Source organism: Rana temporaria, chromosome 2 (assembly GCF_905171775.1).
Source record: "Rana temporaria chromosome 2, aRanTem1.1, whole genome shotgun sequence".
Lineage (NCBI taxonomy): Eukaryota > Metazoa > Chordata > Amphibia > Anura > Ranidae > Rana > Rana temporaria.
The window spans coordinates 149505600-149526593 of record NC_053490.1 but is presented as its reverse complement, the minus strand read 5'-3'; the positions used below and the strand labels follow the sequence as shown (position 1 = coordinate 149526593).

The 20994-nt window shown below is 44.4% G+C and overlaps 1 protein-coding gene across 1 annotated transcript in view; it reads left to right on the top strand.

Moving 5' to 3' along the window:
* The window catches only part of NAA16 (N-alpha-acetyltransferase 16, NatA auxiliary subunit), a 64520-nt gene that overhangs the window by 27393 nt on the left and 16133 nt on the right, over window positions 1–20994 (top strand). The window contains exons 8-14 of the mRNA XM_040341315.1: window positions 934–1029; window positions 5932–6038; window positions 7611–7683; window positions 14327–14496; window positions 15780–15932; window positions 17560–17688; window positions 20200–20413. Of these exons, the coding sequence (XP_040197249.1) occupies window positions 934–1029; window positions 5932–6038; window positions 7611–7683; window positions 14327–14496; window positions 15780–15932; window positions 17560–17688; window positions 20200–20413 (942 nt within the window). The remainder of the gene's footprint in view (window positions 1–933; window positions 1030–5931; window positions 6039–7610; window positions 7684–14326; window positions 14497–15779; window positions 15933–17559; window positions 17689–20199; window positions 20414–20994) is intronic.

The window sequence follows — 20994 nt, the reverse complement described above, 5'->3', positions numbered from 1 at the left end:
TCGCACATGCAGACCTTTTTGTTTCATCAGTTCAGTCATGTTTTTTTTTTAAAGAAAAAAAAACAGATAAAGTTTACATCAGTTTTTCATTCATTTTTTTTTACACCCGTTTCTTACATCCACCAACTAGAATCCTTAACCACAGAGCCATTTTTTTCATGCAAAATTGACTATTTGTCAGTTTACGTTCAGTAATTTTTTTTTAACAAAAAAGAAAAATAGGTCTTTGATCCATTCCAAAAAACAGATGTTGAAAGAAGTAGATGTAAACGGATGTAATCCATTTTTTCATAGACGCATTGATGTCCATTTTTCATCCGTTGATGGTTGAAAAAAACAGATAAACGGTCTGCATGTGTGAAAAAGGCCTTACAAGTGCACTTGACATTAAATGTAAATAAAGAGCTACCCACTAAATGACCTTTTTAAGTTTGCACCTGATCCTGGCTTAGTGAGTTATAGACTCTAGTATAAGCATTCCGTAGGAAAGTTGAGACTTTTTAGTCCTCACTGTTAGCATGCGTATTCCGGGTCCCTGATTAGTTAGTAAAGGAGCGTCAGCCCTGCAGCCTGCAACTTCGGCTTCCATATTTCTAGTCTCACAGAAATCGATTTGGACATATTTGGTCCATGTATTCAGGACAGACAGAAATCAAACACACTTTCAGAAGGCGTATCTGTTATAAGCAGCAATTATCACAGTACATAAATTTTACAGGGAATTTTTACACTAAACAAACTTATGGGGTGGATGCTTCAGACTGAGTGTTTTAGGAGGTTTACTCTGAGGCTTGCTAAATAGATACCTGAATCTGGGAAAACCAAACATTCATTTTAGTATTCTTTAATTGCATTCGTGCACGCAGGTTTAAAACGATACGTTTTCTGTAGCTTAGGCATACCACAAGATAACTGTATTTCTTTTAATTGTAGCTACTGTTGAAGAACGGCTTAAAATCTATGATGATCTTGGCAAAAGATACCCACGGGCAGTTTCACCAAGAAGACTACCGTTAAATTTTATTACAGGTGAAGTATCAGGGTTATGTCATTAAATGGGCGTGTGTGCGTTGTATAGTGGGCGGTTACTGTTTGTAAATTTAAATATAGTTGCTTTAGGATCTTTCAACAAGAAGTTGCCATCACTGAGCTTTTCTGTATGAGAATGCACATTTAATTTTTATTCCACTTTTGAGTGGAAAAAACTGACCCAGTTTCTAAGCCATATTCATTATCGGGCATCCACTCTTTGGGCCAAATCCACAAAAGAGATACTCCGGCGTAAGCCGTCGTATCTCTGGTTCTAACTTTGGAACTGATCCTCAGAAGCAGTTTTCCTAAGTTAGGCAGAAGATCCGACATCTGTAAGGGACTTACACTGCCGGATCTTGGGATGCAGTACCGCATCCGCCACTGGGGGCATTTCGAGTCGAAATGCCTCTGTTAGTATGCAAATTAGCACTTAGGGCGATCCTCAAAGCTTTTGTGCCTAGTTTTTTCGCCGTAAGTGTTAGTTTGCCTGGTGTAAAACTAGGGCTGCTTTTACAAAGTGTAAAGTTAGTCACACCTTGTAAAGGCCCATTCAAGCGACGGCATTTGGTATGCATTCCCGAGGGAGAACTCCATGCCAATTTTCAATGAAAAAAACGGCATGGGTTCCCCCTCAGGAGCATACCAGGCCCTTAGGTCTGTTATGGGTTGTAAGGAGACCCCCCTCCGCCGCAAAATTGACGTAGGGGGTCCCCCTACAATCCATACCAGACCCGTATCCAAAGCACGCTACCCGGCCAGCCAGGAAGGGGGTGGGGACGAGCGAGCGCCCCCCCCCCCCTCCTGAGCCGTGCCAGGCCGCATGCCCTCAACATGGGGGGGTTGGGTGCTCTGGGGCAGGGGGGCGCACTGCGGGCCCCCCCACCCCAGAGCACCCTGTCCCCATGTTGATGAGGACAGGACCTCTTCCCGACAACCCTTGCCATTGGTTGTCGGGGTCTGCGGGCGGAGGCTTATCGGAATCTGGGAGTCCCCTTTAATAAGGGGGCCCCCAGATACCGGCCCCCCACCCTAAGTGAATGGATATGGGGTACATCGTACCCCTATCCATTCACCTGTAGGCAAAAAGTAAAAGTTAATAAACACACAACACAAGGCTTTTTAAAATATTTTATTATTCTGCTCCGGACGCCCCCCCTGTCTTCGTTATTAGCTCAATTACCAGGGGGGGCTTCTTCTTCCGCTCTCCGGGGGTCTTCTCCGCTCTCCGGGGGTGTTCCGCTCTCCGGGGGGGGCTTCTCCGGACTCCGGGGGGCTTCTTCCATCTTCTCCCCTCTTCCGCTCTTGACTCGGCGAACCCCGGTTCTTCTGCAGCTCTCCGGTGCCTTCTTCTTCAGCGCTGGCTGCCTGCTATGTTTGTGTGTTAGCTCGATTTCAAACAGGCAGCCGGCGCGGTCTTCTGTGACGTCAGGGTCTTCTGGTCTTCTGTTCTTCCTATGTTGCCTCGTCGCCTGTTGTCGCTGTAATGATGGAAGCGCGCCTTGCATCACATTTATATAGGCATCACCGTCCCATCATGCTCCGGTAGGTACCCACGTGGTGGGTGCACGTGGGTAGGCACCCACCACGTGGGTACCTGCCGGAGCATGATGGGACGGTGATGCCTATATAAATGTGATGCAAGGCGCGCTTCCATCATTACAGCGACAACAGGCGACGAGGCAACATCGGAAGAGGGGAGAAGAACAGAAGAGAAGATGACGTCACAGAAGACCGCGCCGGCTGCCTGTTAGAAATCGAGCTAACACACAAACATAGCAGGCAGCCAGCGCTGAAGAAGAAGGCACCGGAGAGCTGCAGAAGAACCGGGGTTCGCCGAGTCAAGAGCGGAAGAGGGGAGAAGATGGAAGAAGCCCCCCGGAGAGCGGAGAAGCCCCCCCCCGGAGAGCGGAAGCAGAAACCCCCCCCGGAGAGCGGAGAAGACCCCCGGAGAGCGGAGAAGACCCCCGGAGAGTGGAAGAAGAAGCCCCCCCTGGTAATTGAGCTAATAACGAAGACAGGGGGGGCATCCGGACCAGAATAATAAAATATTTTAAAAAGCCTTGTGTTGTGTGTTTATTAACTTTTACTTTTTGCCTACAGGTGAATGGATAGGGGTACGATGTACCCCATATCCATTCACTTAGGGTGGGGGGCCGGTATCTGGGGGCCCCCTTATTAAAGGGGACTCCCAGATTCCGATAAGCCTCCGCCCGCAGACCCCGACAACCAATGGCAAGGGTTGTCGGGAAGAGGTCCTGTCCTCATCAACATGGGGACAGGGTGCTCTGGGGTGGGGGGGCCCGCAGTGCGCCCCCCTGCCCCAGAGCACCCAACCCCCCCATGTTGAGGGCATGCGGCCTGGCACGGCTCAGGAGGGGGGGGGGGGCGCTCGCTCGTCCCCACTCCCTTCCTGGCTGGCCGGGTAGCGTGCTTTGGATACGGGTCTGGTATGGATTGTAGGGGGACCCCCTACGTCAATTTTTCGGCGGAGGGGGGGTCTCCTTACAACCCATAACAGACCTACGGGCCTGGTATGCTCCTGGGGGGGGAACCCATGCCATTTTTTTCATTGAAAATTGGCATGGAGTTCTCCCTCAGGAATGCATGCCGAGCGACGCTGTCATTTTTTTTTATAATTATTTGTTTTCCCGGCGCGTCTTTTTTTCACCCGTCGCAACTTTAGTGTCCCGTCGCAATCCACAAAGCCGCCCGGCGTCAATTACGTTCGCGCGATGCACGTCGGGAAAATGACGTCACACGCATGCGCAGTACGGCCGGCGCGGGAGCGCGCCTCATTTAAATTGTAAACGCCCCCCGGAGAGGAGGAACGCCTTACGACGGCGGCACTTAACTTACACGGCTTGAAATTTTTACGCAAGTGCTTTGAGGATCAGCCACTTAGGTAAAAACTTTAAGTCAGTGTAACTTAACTGCTGAAAGTTAAGTTACGCCGCCTGGCTGAGGATTTGGCCCTTTGTCATTATCTTTGTCCTAATTTATTTATTCTTCACTGGCATCCCATTTGCTATTATTAGCAAAATGCTGCAGTTACTCTATGCTCCATGCTGGAACACCTAAGAGATTCTGTAGTAGTTACAAATCTATCTGTAACCATTTGTAATTTGTTATATTACAAATTGTTACATGACTTAAATCACAAGTTTTGCTTCCAGCACCAAAAATTGCCGTACCTTTTTACTTGAACAGATTGCACACTGTGGCCTTCAGCTTTGGCTGGTTATAAATTTTACATTCTACTGCAGTACTGACAAAGCTGAAGGAAATCGGATTGCATTTTTTAGATGGTCCTGGGAGTCGGCAGCATTTCTCACTATAGAGTGTATAGAGGGGAGAACGGACCTCCTCCCTGCCGCTATCTATATTGGGTGACATTCTGTATTGCCATGGGGGGGGGGGGGGTATAGAGAACGGGGAGGAGGTGGTCTGGGCTGTGTTCGCTCACCTCTCTATGTACTGGGGTTACCAGTGCAAGTTTTTGGTCTTTTTTGCTGCGACTCCCCGGTTGAGAAATGCTGGTCTAGCCAATGCTGAATTGCACATGGGTTTTCCAAACCCTGCGGGAAAGTAGGATTGTAGAGAACGGACATTAAAGGCAGATGGGGGAACTGCAGCATGCCAGAGTATTTAAAGCGGAGTTCCACCCAAAATTGGAACTTCCGCTTAACCCACTCCTCGCCCCCTTACATGCCACATTTGGCATGTAATTTTTTTGGGGGGTTAGTGGGGGCTTCAGGAGGAGTGGGACTTCCTGTCCCACTTCCTCCTTCCGCCGAGGGGCATCGTAGGCGAATAGCTTAATCGCCTACAGGTAGGGGCTGCAGTAGGCGATCACCTGGGACACATGACAGGTCCCATGCGATCGCCTGTCCAATGAGAGAGCGCAGCGCCACTCGCGCATGCGCAGTGGGTGCCTGGCCGTGAAGCCGAAAGCTGTCACGGCCGGGTGCCCACACTTAGGATGAAGACGCCGGCCGGGGAGGGGGGGAGAGGAGCCCCGGTCGGCGTGTCGCTGGAACGTGGAGCAGGTGAGTGTGTGTTTATTAAAAGCCAGCAGCTACACTTTTTGTAGCTGCTGACTTTTAATAAACACAAAAAATGCCTGGAACACCCCTTTAAGGTCATCCCATACAATTATTTTATTAAAGGGGTTGTAAAGAAAAAAACATTTTTTCCCTAAATAGCTTCCTTTACCTTAGTGCAGTCCTCCTTCACTTACCTCATCCTTCCATTTTGCTTTTAAATGTCCTTATTTCTTTTGAGAAATCCTCACTTCCTGTTCTTCTGTCTGTAACTCCACACAGTAATGCAAGGCTTTCTCCCTGGTGTGGAGTGTCGTGCTCGCCCCCTCCCCTGGAATATAGGAGAGTCAGGACATCCACTAACGCACAGCTCCTTTCTCTATCTGCAACGTAGAGAGCGTCATGACTCTCCTGTAGTCCAAGGGAGAGGGCGAGCACGACACTCCACACCAGGGAGAAAGCCTTGCATTACTGTGTGGAGTTACAGACAGAAGAACAGGAAGTGAGGATTTCTCAGGAGAAATAAGGACATTTAAAAGCAAAATGGAAGGATGAGGTAAGTGAAGGAGGACTGCACTAAGGTAAAGGAAGCTATTTAGAGAAAAAAAAAATCCTTTACAACCCCTTTGGTGTTGGCACCCTTTGTATTTTGAGAGCAACAAAAAGCTGAACGTTTCTAATACTTTTGCACAGTACCCAAAACTTTAAATAGTTTTGAGGTGAGTCCCGCTGTTTTTTCTTCTCCCCCCCCCCCCCCCCCCCATCAATTTCTATAAACAGGGCTAAATATTCTCTTTCCTATTATATCTGCATGTGTCAATATTTAAAAGTTTGAATGATTGCATTTTTATGTCTTTAGGCAACAAATTTAGAGACAGAATGGATAAGTTCTTACGAATCAACTTCAGCAAAGGTTGCCCTCCATTGTTTACTACATTAAAATCACTGTTCAGTTCATCAGAAAAGGTGAAGCACTTTTGATTGTTGGCCTGTATTGGTATGTAAATGCACAACACTGTAACAAAGCTTGTATACCTTATGTGTTGACGGTCTATATTACCCCCTATCAGCTGTACTGTTTTCAGTTCTGCCTTTAGGAGAGTTGTCATGATTGAATTTTTCAGTAATGGAGAGCAGATTGCATTAAATAACTATATTTTAACTTGTATAGTTTATCCTTTAGGTTACCCCCGCACAGTCTTGTACACCTCTGCCTACACTCCTGTTGCCACTGTAAACTCTGCTCAGCCTGTCCATTGTTTCTGTGCATCCACTGGAAAATCCAATTGATTGCTATCAAAAGACCATCTTTCTTCAGGATGTATAATATCTGTATAGAGATACAGATATTACACATTCTTATAGAAATACATGTTTTTTCATGAAAATCCTAGAGTTCTGGTGCTCCAGAATAATCCTTGACCCTGGGTTCACACTAGTGCGATGCGGGAACCAGCGCCGGTTCCCGCACCGCTCTTCTCCCACAGGTAATTCACACTGCCTTGTGCGAGACGCTGTGGGTGTCATTGACGCCCCCAGTTCAGTTCACAGATTGCAGTGCGAACTGTGAAACTCGCACAAAAATCAGATCACATAGGTGAGAACACCCATGCGATCCGATTCTTGTGCGGGGAAAAACGAGTCTCTGCAACATTTTCTGTGCAAATCCACTGAAAGTTTAGCCATACAACTGTATGACTGAGCTTGCATTGCCCAGAGATCGCATGTGATCAGCACCTGCACTGCATGTGTGAATCGCAAGCGATCTCTGAGGTCGCACTAGTGTGAACCCAGGCTGAAATCGTTTTTTCCTTTCTGTTACTGTGCATACTTGGATTGCTCATATTACTGTTTAGGAGTGGGGTGGAGGTACTTGTCTTGCACACCTAGTCCTGGCTAACCTTTAGGGAAACCAGTGATGACTGACCAAAATAATTTAACTTAACTGGCTGCTGGATTCACTGGAACAGTAATCTTGGGTGTCTCCAACTGTCCATGGACATGCAAGCCATTGCTTCATGTGGCTTAAATCTCCAGTTACTTTGTATGGGTAACTTAAAGCTGAGTTCCATGAATTCAGCTCCTTTTGTAAAAAATGAAAGCGCATCATCAGTTAAGTCCAACAAGGTGCATGCCACCTCATGGGTTGAACTCTATTGTGTATATCTGACTGCTTTATAGTACTCCCGAAAGATAGCTGTCACTGTAGAGCAATACTGATCTTTCCGAGCTATGCATCCTGAACAGGAGAGTCACTGCAGGTGCTTTGCCTGCCCCTCCCCCTGCCCAATCACAGAAGCCTTGGTATTATGTGAATACGTTTGCTAATTACAAAGGCTTCTGTGAATAACCAATAGTAACTAGGCATTTTTTCCTTTTTTTTTTTTTTTTCTGAATTATACATCCATAAACTTTTTTTGTTCAACTGCTTGCCATTGTTCTTGATCTGATCTGTGTATTCTGACTTGTGAAGAATATGAGGACACAGTAGAAGATATCCACATTTTATAGTTTTATTATGTTTGTTTTAATTTACAGCTTTCAGTAATCCAAGAACTCGCTATTGGTTATGAAAATTCATTGAAGGCCTGTGGCTTGTTTAGTACTGATGGTAAATATTTTTTTATTTCTTTTTTTGTGTCATTGTACAAATTTGAAAAAAAAAAAACCGTAAACCCCAAGTACTTCTATGGAACTTTAGGGCAACTTGGAAACCACTAATACATTTGTATTAAAAACCTATTTTCTTTTATTACATCCATATAAACGATAATAATGACAATACAGTTAAAAATAGGTCGTCAAGAATGAACGGCTGAATTGTTTGGGCAATATACATATATAGGTGATACTGTCTTCTCTACTTCTCTGATACGTTTCAGGAAGACTTCAATCATTTTCTTCAGGGGAACAAGCGCACTTCTGCCCTGTCTAACCAGAGCCACATAAATTTCCCATAACCACCAAACTCTATCAGATTTCAGGTTCTTTATAATTTCTTTGGTCATTGTTGTGGGGGGACCCTTAGTGTGGACCACTCTGGCCCCATGTTTGTTTGGGGGGTGCCTGGGGCCTTGGAACATTCACCTATGGCGAAAGTGCTGCTCATCTTGAATGAATTTAAAATGTGTGATTTCCCCCCCCCCCCCCCCCCCAAATATCCCTGAAGAAACTAAGTAGTGCAGACATTATTGCCTATATATGTATATTGCCTAAAGAATTCAGCCGTTAATGCTTGATGACCTATTTTTAACCATTTGTATTGTAATTTTTATAGAATATATGGATGTAATAAAAACTACCGTATTTGCCGGGGTATAAGACGACTCGGAATATAAGACGACCCCCTAATACACTGCAAAAAACTGTGGTTTTGTTGTCTACTCACCGTATTAGACGACCCCCCGCCGGGTGCTTTGTAAGGCTGTATGGAATGCCTTTTAAAAACGAAACCGCCGTCGCCGGGTGCTTTGTAAGGCTGTATGTAATGCCTTTTCAAAACGAAAATGCCGCCGGGTGCTGTATGTAGTCTGTATATGCGCCGCTCAGCCAATCCCGATGCACTGTGTTGATGACAGAGCATGCTAAGCCTGCTCGGATTGGCAGAGGTTATTACTCCAATCCAAGCAGGCTTAGCATTCTCTGTCATCAACAGAGTGCATCGGGATTGGCTGAGCGGCGCAGAATACAGACTTACAGAGCGCCTGGCAGGCTGAAATCGAGCGAGCAGCTGCTTAACCCGGCGTATAAGACGACCCCCAGTTTTTGGCTGTGAAATTCCGGTGTAAAAAGTCGTCTTATACGCCGGAAAATACGGTATGTTTTTTATGCAAATGTATTGGTGGTTTTCTAAGTTGCTCTTAAAGACCCATAGAGTAGCGTCAATGTTTGCCACCTGAAAAATCTCATCTTCGTCTTTCCCCAACACTACATTATGCTTATTTTAAAGTAAAGTTTATAGCACACCTATTTTGTAATATTTTACGTTTATTGGGTAAATAAAGTTGGGCTCATATATACTTTTTTTTTTTTTTTTTTTTTTTTTTCCCTGGCGAATAGACTGCATCAAGTACCCATTAACATGTCTGAAGGCCTATAGCAACTTGGAGAGCTTATTTTCTTTTCTTTTTTTCTTTTCTTTTCTTCAGATTCAGACATGTTGGGCCAGATCCTCAAAAGAGATACTCCGACTTAAGTGCTGTTCAGTCTGTGTGTAACTTTGGAAACGATCCTCAAAAGGCTTTTTCCAAAGTTAGACAGAAGATCCGGCATGTGTAATTGAATTACACTGCCGAATCTTAGGATGCAGTACCGCATCCGCCGCTGGGGGCATTTCGAGTCGAAATGCCGTTGCTAGTATGCAAATTAGCACTTAAGGCGATCCACAAAGCTTTCTAGCTTCATTTTTGCGCCGTAAGTGTTATTTTGCAAGTGTAAAATTAGGGCTGGTTCTACAAAGTGTAAACTAGTCACACCTTGTAAAAGCCCATTCCAGCGACGGCATTTGGTATGCTTTCCCGAGGGAGAACTCCACGGCAATTTGTAAAAACAAAACCGGCATGGGTTCCCCCCCAGGAGCATACCAGGCCCTTAGGTCTGGTATGGGTTGTAAGGAGACCCCCCCCACGCCGAAAAATCGACGTAGGGGTCCCCCTACAATCCATACCAGACCCGTATCCAAAGCACGCTACCCGGCCGGCCAGGAAAGGAGTGGGGACGAGCGAGCGTCCCCCCCCCTCCTGAGCCGGGCCAGGCCGCGTGCCCTCAACATGGGGGGGTTGGGTGCTCTGGGGCAGGGGGGCGCACTGCGGGCCCCCCCACCCCAGAGCACCCTGTCCCCATGTTGATGAGAACAGGACCTCTTCCCGACAACCCTTGCCATTGGTTGTCGGGGTCTGCGGGCGGAGGCTTATCGGAATCTGGGAGTCCCCTTTAATAAGGGGGCCCCCAGATACTGGCCCCCCACCCTAAGTGAATGGATATGGGGTACATCGTACCCCTATCCATTCACCTGTAGGCAAAAAGTAAAAGTTAATAAACACACAACACAAGGCTTTTTAAAATATTTTATTTTTCTGCTCCGGAGGCCCCCCCTGTCTTCGTTATTAGCTCAATTACCAGGGGGGGCTTCTTCTTCCGCTCTCCGGGGGTCTTCCACTCTCCGGGGGTCTTCCGCTCTCCGGGGGTTTTCTCCGCTCTCCGGGGGGGGCTTCTCCGGACTCCGGGGGGCTTCTTCCATCTTCTCCCCTCTTCCGCTCTTGACTCGGCGAACCCCGGTTCTTGTGCAGCTCTCCGGTGCCTTCTTCTTCAGCGCTGGCTGCCTGCTATGTTTGTGTGTTAGCTCGATTTCAAACAGGCAGCCGGCGCGGTCTTCTGTGGCGTCAGGGTCTTCTCTTCCTTTCTTCCGATGTTGCCTCGTCGCCTGTTGTCGCTGTAATGATGGAAGCGCGCCTTGCATCACATTTATATAGGCATCACCGTCCCATCATGCTCCGGCAGGTACCCACGTGGTGGGTGCCTACCCACGTGCACCCACCACGTGGGTACCTACCGGAGCATGATGGGACGGTGATGCCTATATAAATGTGATGCAAGGCGCGCTTCCATCATTACAGCGACAACAGGCGACGAGGCAACATCGGAAGAAAGGAAGAGAAGACCCTGACGCCACAGAAGACCGCGCCGGCTGCCTGTTTGAAATCGAGCTAACACACAAACATAGCAGGCAGCCAGCGCTGAAGAAGAAGGCACCGGAGAGCTGCAGAAGAACCGGGGTTCGCCGAGTCAAGAGGGGAGAAGATGGAAGAAGCCCCCCGGAGTCCGGAGAAGCCCCCCCGGAGAGCGGAAGAAGAAACCCCCCCCCCCCCCCGGAGAGCGGAGAAGACCCCCGGAGAGTGGAAGAAGACCCCCGGAGAGCGGAAGAAGAAGCCCCCCCTGGTAATTGAGCTAATAACGAAGACAGGGGGGCATCCGGAGCAGAAAAATAAAATATTTTAAAAAGCCTTGTGTTGTGTGTTTATTAACTTTTACTTTTTGCCTACAGGTGAATGGATAGGGGTACGATGTACCCCATATCCATTCACTTAGGGTGGGGGGCCGGTATCTGGGGGCCCCCTTATTAAAGGGGACTCCCAGATTCCGATAAGCCTCCGCCCGCAGACCCCGACAACCAATGGCAAGGGTTGTCGGGAAGAGGTCCTGTCCTCATCAACATGGGGACAGGGTGCTCTGGGGTGGGGGGGCCCGCAGTGCGCCCCCCTGCCCCAGAGCACCCAACCCCCCCATGTTGAGGGCATGCGGCCTGGCACGGCTCAGGAGGGGGGGGGGCGCTCGCTCGTCCCCACTCCTTTCCTGGCCGGCCGGGTAGCGTGCTTTGGATACGGGTCTGGTATGGATTGTAGGGGGACCCCCTACGTCAATTTTTCGGCGTGGGGGGGGTCTCCTTACAACCCATGCCAGACCTAAGGGCCTGGTATGCTCCTGGGGGGGGAACCCATGCCGGTTTTTTCTTTGAAAATTGGCATGGAGTTCTCCCTCAGGAATGCATGCCGCTGTCATTTTTTTTTTTTTCCCCGACGCAACTTTTTTAAGCCGTCGCGATCCTCAAAACTCGGCGTAACGTAACTTCGCGCATGCGCAGTACGGCCGGCGCGGGAGCGCGCCTCATTTAAATGGGACTCGCCCCATTTGAATAGGAACGCCTTGCGCCGGCGGAATTTTAGTTACACAGCCTGAAATTTCTAGATAAGTGCTTTGTGGATCAGGCACTTAGGTAGAAACTTTAAGGCAGTGTAACTTAACCTCTTCCATACCGGGCAGTTATACACCCATCCATACCGGGCCTATTCTGGCACTTCTCTCCTACATGTACAAATCATAATTTTTTTGCTAGAAAATTACGCAGAACCCCCAAACATTATATATGTTTTTTTAGCAGACACCCTAGGGAATAAAACGACGGTCATTGAAACCTTTTATCTTGCACGGTATTTGCGCAATAATTTTTCAAACGCCTTTTTTTGGGAAAAAAATTGTTTCATGAATTAAAAAAATTTAAAAACAGTAAAGTTAGCCCAATTTTTTTGTAAAATATGAAATATGATGTTACACCGAGTAAATAGATACCTAACATGTCACGCTTTAAAATTGCTCACACTCATGGAATGGCGCCAAACTTCGGTACTTAAAAATCTCCATAGGCAACGATTTGAAATTTTTTACAAGTTACCAGTTTAGATTTACAGAGGAGATCTAGTGCTAGAATTGTTGCTGGCACTCTAACGCACGCGGCGATACCTCACATATGTGGTTTAAACGGCGTTTACATATGTCGGCGGGACTTGCGTGTGCGTTCGCTTCTGCGCGCAAGCTACCGGGGACAGGGGCGTTAAAAAAATTTATTTTTATTTCTTTTTTTTTTTAATATATTTATTTCTTTTTTTACACTTTTTTTTTTAATTTTTTTTTTTTTTTTATCACTTTTATTCCTATTACAAGGAATGTAAACATCCCTTGTAATAGGAATGTGTGTGACAGGTACTCTTTATGGAGAGATGCAGGGTCAATAAGACACCACATCTCTCCTCCAGGCTGTAAAGCATGAAATCGGTGAAAAAAAATTCACCGATCTCATGCTTGTGGTTGCTTAGCAGCCGCAATCGCGGCTTTGTTTACTTACGGGGACCCGGGCGTGACGTCATCACATCGCGCCCGGGTCCTCCGACGGTCATAGAGATGACTGGTGACCATCTGGTCACCAGTCATCTCTATGCTTCCTGCGAGCGCCGGACGATTCGTTCTCCGGGCCCCCGATGGCACGGGAGAGCCCGGAGAAGCACCGGATGGCGGCGGGAGGGGGGGGATGTCCCCTCCCGCCGCCTGTAAGAACGATCTAGCGGCGGAACCGCCGCTATGATCGTTCTTACGTTGTGCAGAATCGCCGGCAGTTTAGAAGGATATCTGAATGATGCCTCTAGCTGCAGGCATCATTCAGATATCCACCCGGAAAGCCCAGGACGTCACATGACGTCCACTCTGAACGGCAGAAGTTCTTTGTGGACGTCATTTTACTATGGGCCGGTAGGGAAGTGGTTAAATTGGATTTTTTAAGTTACGTCAGGTTTTTGTGGATCTGGCCCGTTATAACGAGTTGTGTTTTTTTTATTTTCTTTTATCCTGATTCAGACATGTTATGACATGACATGTTGTGTTTTTTTTTTTTTTCTTTTTTTATTCTTCTACGTGCTTGATTGCAATAAAGAATTGGCGAGTCACTTAAATGGGAAACTTTTTGTTGTGTTTTCATATTCCCCAATCATTTTCCTTGTTTCATTTTTAATCCTGCACTGCAGAAATTTCAGCTGGATGTTAATTGGCTGTGGGCTTCAAGATCATTTTTTATTTTTTTTCCCTGTAGCATTTAAAAGCCGTGTGTTCCCAGTATATAAGCCATAACTAATGCCGCGAACACAACATTTTTCGTGTTGTAAAAAATTACATTTTTAAGGGTCTAGAAAAAAACGATGTTTTTTTCCAACTCGATCATTAAAACGGCCTTGCCTACACACGATCGTGAAAAAAAAAATGCTCTAGCAAAGCGCGGTGACGTACAACATGTACGACGGCACTATAAAGGAAGTTCCATGTGGATAATGCCACCCTTGGGGCTGCTTTTGCTGATTTTGTGTGAGTAAAAGACGATTCGCACTTTTCAGTCTGTTACAGCGTGATAAATGTGCTTACTCCATTACGAATGATAGTTTTAACAGAACGAGCGCTCCCATCTCATAACTTGATTCTGAGCATGCACTGTTTTTTCACGTCGTTAAAGCCCACACACGACCATTTTTTACAACCTTAAAAACGACAACATTAAAAACGTCATGAAAAAATAGAGCATGTTCGAAATTTTTAATGGCCATTTTTTAGATCGTGAAAAATGCTCTGGAGCCCACACACGATCGTTTTTAATGACATTAAAAAAAAACGTCATTTATTAGAACCCGAAAAACGGTCGTGTGTACGCGGCATAAGGATTAACATCCAGGCTGTTTTTACAGCACTGCACATGTCTTTTCAATAAAGGAATAATATTTTTTGGAAGTCCTGAGTGCCGACCATCCCTTTCCTTATATGTTACCAGTATATGAATACGGAAGCCAAGCCCAGTTCCAGTGCTGCCCTTTCTGGAGACTGTACTAGGTTTGTTATCAAATTGAATATGGTGATTTACCGTACTGTTTTTATATTTGCAGATAATGAAGAGCGGGAGCCACCAACAACGCTTCTCTGGGTTCGATATTTCTTAGCACAGCACTTTGATAAGCTTGGTCAGTGGTCTGTCGCCTTAGACTATATCAATTCTGCCATTGCAAGCACTCCAACGTTAATTGAGCTATTCTATATGAAAGCCAAGATTTATAAGGTAAAATAAATCTCTCTTTAATCCTGTTCAATAGCATACAGCAGTGAGAGGTTACTGTAGTGATGGTGGGATGAGGATAATTGTATCACTACAGTTACATGATGAGAAGAAACCGTTGTATGTGGTTATTTATATGTCAAAATTATTTTAGCTCTGTAGGGTTCTATAGTATACATACATACATTTAAGAAGTGCTCCTCCATTGTGTCTAGCTTTATGCCTGTTCTGTCAGACATAGAATACACATTAAAGAAATACAAATAAAAAAAAAGTACCAATCACAGAGGTTCAATGCCTCCATCTCAAAACACACTTGCAAGAAAATGCAGAAAACGTTTTGGCCCCTGGGATTTTTCTTTTTTTTTTTAGAAGGTCAACATACAAATTTGCCACAAATGGATATTTTTTATGGACAATGGTTAAAACCAACTTAAAAACCCAAAATGTACAAAACCTGTATATTAGGAATACCACTTGTGCGTACATCCGTACAAATCGCTCCATACAAACATGTAATTTTGATTAGGCGGTTTACATCCAAAAACTGGAGAACATCATAATCTTTGTGTTTTGTAAAACACCATTTACTTTATTAAGATTTTGATGTTACCAGCCGGGTGTCTTAAAGGCTAACAAAAAAAAAAACATTCTAGTCAAGAAAAAAAAGGGGGTGATGAGGTGAGAGATTATAATAATGTTGGGTTTATTTTATTTTGTATTTGTGCATTTTTGTCTTTTAAGTTGATTTAAACCATTGTCTATAATAAAGTACCCGTATTTATCGGCATATAACACGCACCCTAACTTTAAGACGGAACTTTTAGGAAAAAAAGCATTCCACAGCCTCCTGCGTATAACACGCAGTCACAGTTTACCCTCTATTTTCAGGGCAAAAAAGTGAGTGTTATACGCCAATAAATACAGTATCTATTTGTACATGTGTGGCAATTTTTTGTACGACGACCTACAAAAAAAAATCCCAGGGGCTATAAAGTTTTCTGCATTTTCTTACAAGCTTTAGTAATATACATTTGTTTAGGAAGGGTTTTCTGTGTATCTACAGATTTTAATACTTTTTAGAAATTTTAGCTGAGTACATGTCAAATACTAACCATGTTCTTTGTTGGTCTATAATGATTTTCTTGTGGTACAGAGCCTTGTCTAAATGTGCTTGAGTGTTTCTGGACTCCATGAAATTGTATTTGCAATGCAGCCAATATCACCTTTTCAGAATACTACTTGATTGGTACAAGACTTGAATGCCTTTCCTTTTCTTAACACAGCATATAGGAAATCTCAAAGAAGCTGCCAAGTGGATGGATGAAGCTCAGTCATTGGACACTGCAGACCGGTTCATTAACTCCAAGTGCGCAAAATACATGCTCCGAGCTAATATGATCCAAGAAGCAGAAGAGATGTGTTCAAAGTTTACAAGGGTAAAAACTGATAAATGTTTAGATTACATTAAAGAAACTGTTATTTTTAATATGACAAACTTTTCTTCAGAGCTCAAAAGGGCAGGTCATTTTATGTGTTACAAGCGTAGAGTTTGACAAATTATAAGGGGCTTCCCATGTCTTATCACTGAATGTTATTAGATAATAACTACAGTTTTTAAAGGGGTTGTAAAGGTAAATGTTTTTTCACCTTAACCACTTCCCGACGGCCGTACGAATATGTGCGGCCGCGGGGTGGTTCTAAATCTCTGACAGGACGCCCGCGCATTCCTGACATACCGATGCGCGTGCCTGGCGGCCGCAATGTCCGCCAGGCACTCGCAATCGGCGGTTACAGGGACAAGGATCTCTGTGTGTAAACACAGAGATCCATGTCCTGTCAGGGGAGAGAGGAGACCGATCTGTGTCCCTTGTACATAGGGACACAGCATCGGTCACCTCTCCCAGTCACCCCCCTTCCCCCACAGTTAGAACACACCCAGGGAATACATTTAACCCCTTCCATGCCCCCCTAGTGTTAACCCCTTCACTGCCAGTCACATTTATACAGTAATCGGTGCATTTTTATAGCACTGATCGCAGTATAAATGTGAATGGCGCCAAAAATGTGTCAAAAGTGTCCGATGTGTCCGCCATAACGTTGCAGTCCCAATAAAAATCGCAGATCGCTGCCATTACTAGTAAAAAAAAAAATAATAATAAAAATTAATAATAATTCTGTCCCCTATTTTGTAAGCGCTATAACTTTTGCGCAAACCAGTCGCTTATTGCGATTTTTTTTTTTTTTACCAAAAATATGTAGAATAATACGTATCGGCCTAAACTGAGAAAAAAAAATGGCTATTTATTATAGTAACAATTAAAAAATATAGAAGAATACGTATCGGCCTAAACTGAGGAAAAAATATAGTTTTTTTTATATATTTTGGGGATATTTATTACAGCAAAAAGTAAAAAATATTTTTTTTTCAAAATTGTCGCTCTTTTTTTGTTTATAGCGCAAAAAATAAAAACCGCAGAGATGATCAAATACCACCAAAAGAAAGCTCTATTTGTGGGGAAAAAAGGACGCCAATTTTGTTTGGGAGCCACGTCGCACGACCGCGCAATTGTCAGTTAAAGCGACGCAGTGCCAGAAGCTGAAATTTCACCTGGTCAGGAAGGGGTATACGTGCCCAGTAAGGAAGTGGTTAATGCATCCTATGCATTAAGGTGAAAAAACATTAGACGGTACCAGCCCCCCCCCCCCGAACCCCCCGTTTTACTTACCTGACCCTTCGAAGGTCCCGCGCGCGTCCATGTGATCCTCTTCGGTTCCCAGCCTGGCCGTTGATTGGCTAGGCTGGACGGATTGATAGCAGCGCAGCCATTGGCTGGCGCTGCTGTCAATAACAGCGGATGACGCGGGGGGCGGGGCTCGCTCGCATGAAGGTGGAAAGCTTTTGCGAGGAGGAGCCGAGACAGCCACCGAGGGACCCCAGAATTAAGGGTTCGGGGACACTCTGTGCAAAACGAGCTGCACAGTGGAGGTAAGTATAACATGTTTGTTATTTAAAAAAAAAGTTTGCCTTTAGTGTTCTTTTAATAATCGGACCCTTTCTTTCAGGAAGGAACACCTGCCATGGAGAATCTGAATGAGATGCAGTGCATGTGGTTCCAGACCGAGTGTGGCGGTGCCTATCAAAGAATGGGCAAATATGGGGAAGCATTAAAAAAATGCCACGAGATAGAAAGGGTAAATGCAAAATATGATGAAACTTGAAATCTCTGTGCTTTATCTTTTTTATGGTGTAGTTGTGTTTTTTAAGGAGTGTGAAGAATCAACATAGATTTAATACATCATAGAACTAGTGTATGTTAAATGTGCTATAGCAATTGATAGTGCAATCTAATAGTCTGGTATACAGGTGCATCTCATAAAATTAGAATGTCATCAGAAAGTTTTTCAGTTATTCAATTGAAAAAGTGAAACTCGTATATTTTATATAGATGTGTTTACACGCAGAGTGATATATATTTTAAGCATTTTTTTCTTTTGATATTGATGATTGTTGCTTACAGCTAGTGAAAACCCCAAATTCTGAAAATTTGAATATTGCATAAGACCACTAAAAAAATATTAATACAGAAATGTTGGCTTACTGAAAAGTATGTTCATGCACTCAATACTTGGTTGGGGCTCCGTTTTCATAAATTACTGCATGAATGCGGAGTGGCATGGAGGCGATCAGTGGCATTGCTGAGGTGTTATGGAAGTCCAGGTTGCTTTGATAGCGGCTTTCAGCTCGTCTGCATTGTTGGGTCTGGTGTGTCTCATCTTCCTCTTGACAATACCCCACAGATTCTCTATGGGGTTTAGGTCAGGCGAGTTGGCTGGCCTATCAAGCGCAGTAATACTATGATTAGAAAACCAGATATTTTTTACTTTTAATAATAGGACACTTACCTGTCCTGGAGTCCAGCGATGTTGGCACCCGCAGCTGATGTTTCCATCAGCTGTCGGGTGCTGCCAATGCCATTGCGGGTAAGGGAACCCGGCAGTGTAGCCTTTCGGATGATTAAAAAAAGCATTTTTAGATTACAAAAAAAAGACGAATTAGAGGCTAATTATTTAGCAGGTTTAGAATTAATCCAATCCTAATTAAGATTTGACAATGAATAGTTTTATTTCATAGACTGTATAAATGAAATTGGACGTCAGATTTCCCCATTTGTTTATCATTGGGCACTCTGCAGTAAGAGGGGTTAAGCTGTAATGCTTCTCCACCTTCGCTTTAGTGTTACAAGAAATTATCCAGTCCATGACTGTTTTTTCTAATGAATATCCTGAACTGTAATTTAAAAAAAGGCTAATGCAGTATTTTAATTTTAGGACATGAATCCTACTGCTTTTCTAAAGTCTGTGATAAATTGTTTTCTCTTTTGTCGCAGTATTGCCATCAGTTTTGAGACCTATTTTGCTTTGCCTTCTTCAGGACCAAAACTGCACAAGCTGAGTTTGAACTTGGCAATGTCTTTTCTTTAACCACTTCAGCCCTGGACCATATTGCTGGTCAATGACTGGGCCACTTTTTGCGATTCGGCACTGCGTCGATTTAACTGACAATTGCACGGTCGTGCGACGTGGCTCCCAGACAAAATTGGCGTCCTTTTTTTTCCCACAAATAGAGATTTCTTTTGGTGGTATTTGATCACCTCTGCGGTTTTTATTTTTTGCGCTATAAACAAAAATAGAGCCACAATTGAAATGAATATTTTTTACTTTTTGCTGTAATAAATATCCCCAAAATATATAAAAAAAAACGATTTTTCCTCAGTTTAGGCCGATACGTATTCTTCTACATATTTTTCGTAACAAAAATCGCAATAAGCGTTTGGTTTGCGCAAAAGTTATAGCGTCTATAAAATAGGGGATAGTTTTATGGCATTTTTATTAATATATATATATTTTTTTTACTAGTAATGGCGGCGATCAGCGTTTTTTTTTTTTTCGGTACTGCGACCTTATGGCGGACACTTCGGACACTTTTGACACATTTTTGGGACCATTGGCATTTTTATAGAGATCAGTGCTATAAAAATGCATTGATTACTATAAAAATGCCACTGGCAGGGAAGGGGTTAACACTAGGGGGCGGGGAAGGGGTTAAGTATGTTCCCTGGGTGTGTTCTAACTGAAGGGGGGGTGGGACTGACTAGGGGAAATGACTGATCGCTGTTCATACATTGTATGAACAGAAGATCAGGCATTTTTCCCCCTGACAGGACCGGGAGCTGTGTTTACACACACAGCTCCCGGTTCTCGCTCTGTAACGAGCGATCGCAGGGTTCCCGGTGGCGATCGCGCCCGCCAGGCATGCGTGCCAGGATCAGGGGCGAGCGGGGGCGCCCCTATTGGCTGCTGGGAGAGATGACGTATAGCTACATGATCTCGCCTACCAGAGCCAACCTGCCGACCGTATAACTGCGGCGGCTGGTCGGCAAGCGGTTAAGCTAAACTCTGGGATAAGCAAATTTTGTTTTAATACAAGAGTCATGAAAATGGTAAAAAGCGATCGCCCATGTTTTCCACTATAGCAGCACATTAGCCAGATTTAGGCCTAGTGATGTAGGTGTTAGTCCACAACTCCACTGCTGAAGGAGGGTAACCATCTGTGTTTTTTCTTTTGGAGGGGTTTGAATCGGAGGCTACTGTTTTTTTATAAAGGTAATCTTGTAAATCTTTAATAACTTGTTTGTCTTTCAGCACTTTTTTGAGATCACCGATGATCAGTTTGATTTCCACACATACTGTATGAGGAAGATGACCTTGCGAGCATATGTCGATCTCCTGCGCTTGGAAGATGTACTGCGGCAGCATGTGTTTTATTTTAAAGCTGCTCAGGCTGCTATAGGAATCTATCTAAAGCTGCATGAAAATCCTTTAATGAATGAGAGCAAAGAGCAGGAAGTCAATTCTGGTAAGCTCATCTTTATAGACAACCAATGTCCTTGCATCATATATAAACATGTGATTCAGACAATCTATTGGAAGGATCAGCCTTGATTAATATAAAACCAATATGTAGATTGGACAGTAATATTTGATCATTATACATACAGTAGATGATGTGATTTCTGTTTAATATTATACGGGATTTATATGGTGCCAACAGTTTGTGCAGCGCTTTACAACATAGGTGCAGACATTACAATACAGTTCAATACGTGGCCTGCAAAAACGCAGCCTAGTGTAAACCTGTACAGACAGCGCGCTGTTTAGGGAATAATATAAATTATCTTGCTAATCACACTGTACATGTGTTGTTTGTTTATATATATATATATATATAATAAAACAATATAGGCACAGTAGTGAGATTTTATTGAATTCCACATATATGTGGCTTGGGCTGCCCATGGATATACCATCACCTGAATTGTTGCTTCATATCTTTCATTTGCTTTATCCTTTAAAGTAGATGTGTGCCGAAAATGCCGGATGCACTTAGCCGAAAACCAAAAATGTAATAAAAAATAAAAAGGGTGTGTGTGTGTATAT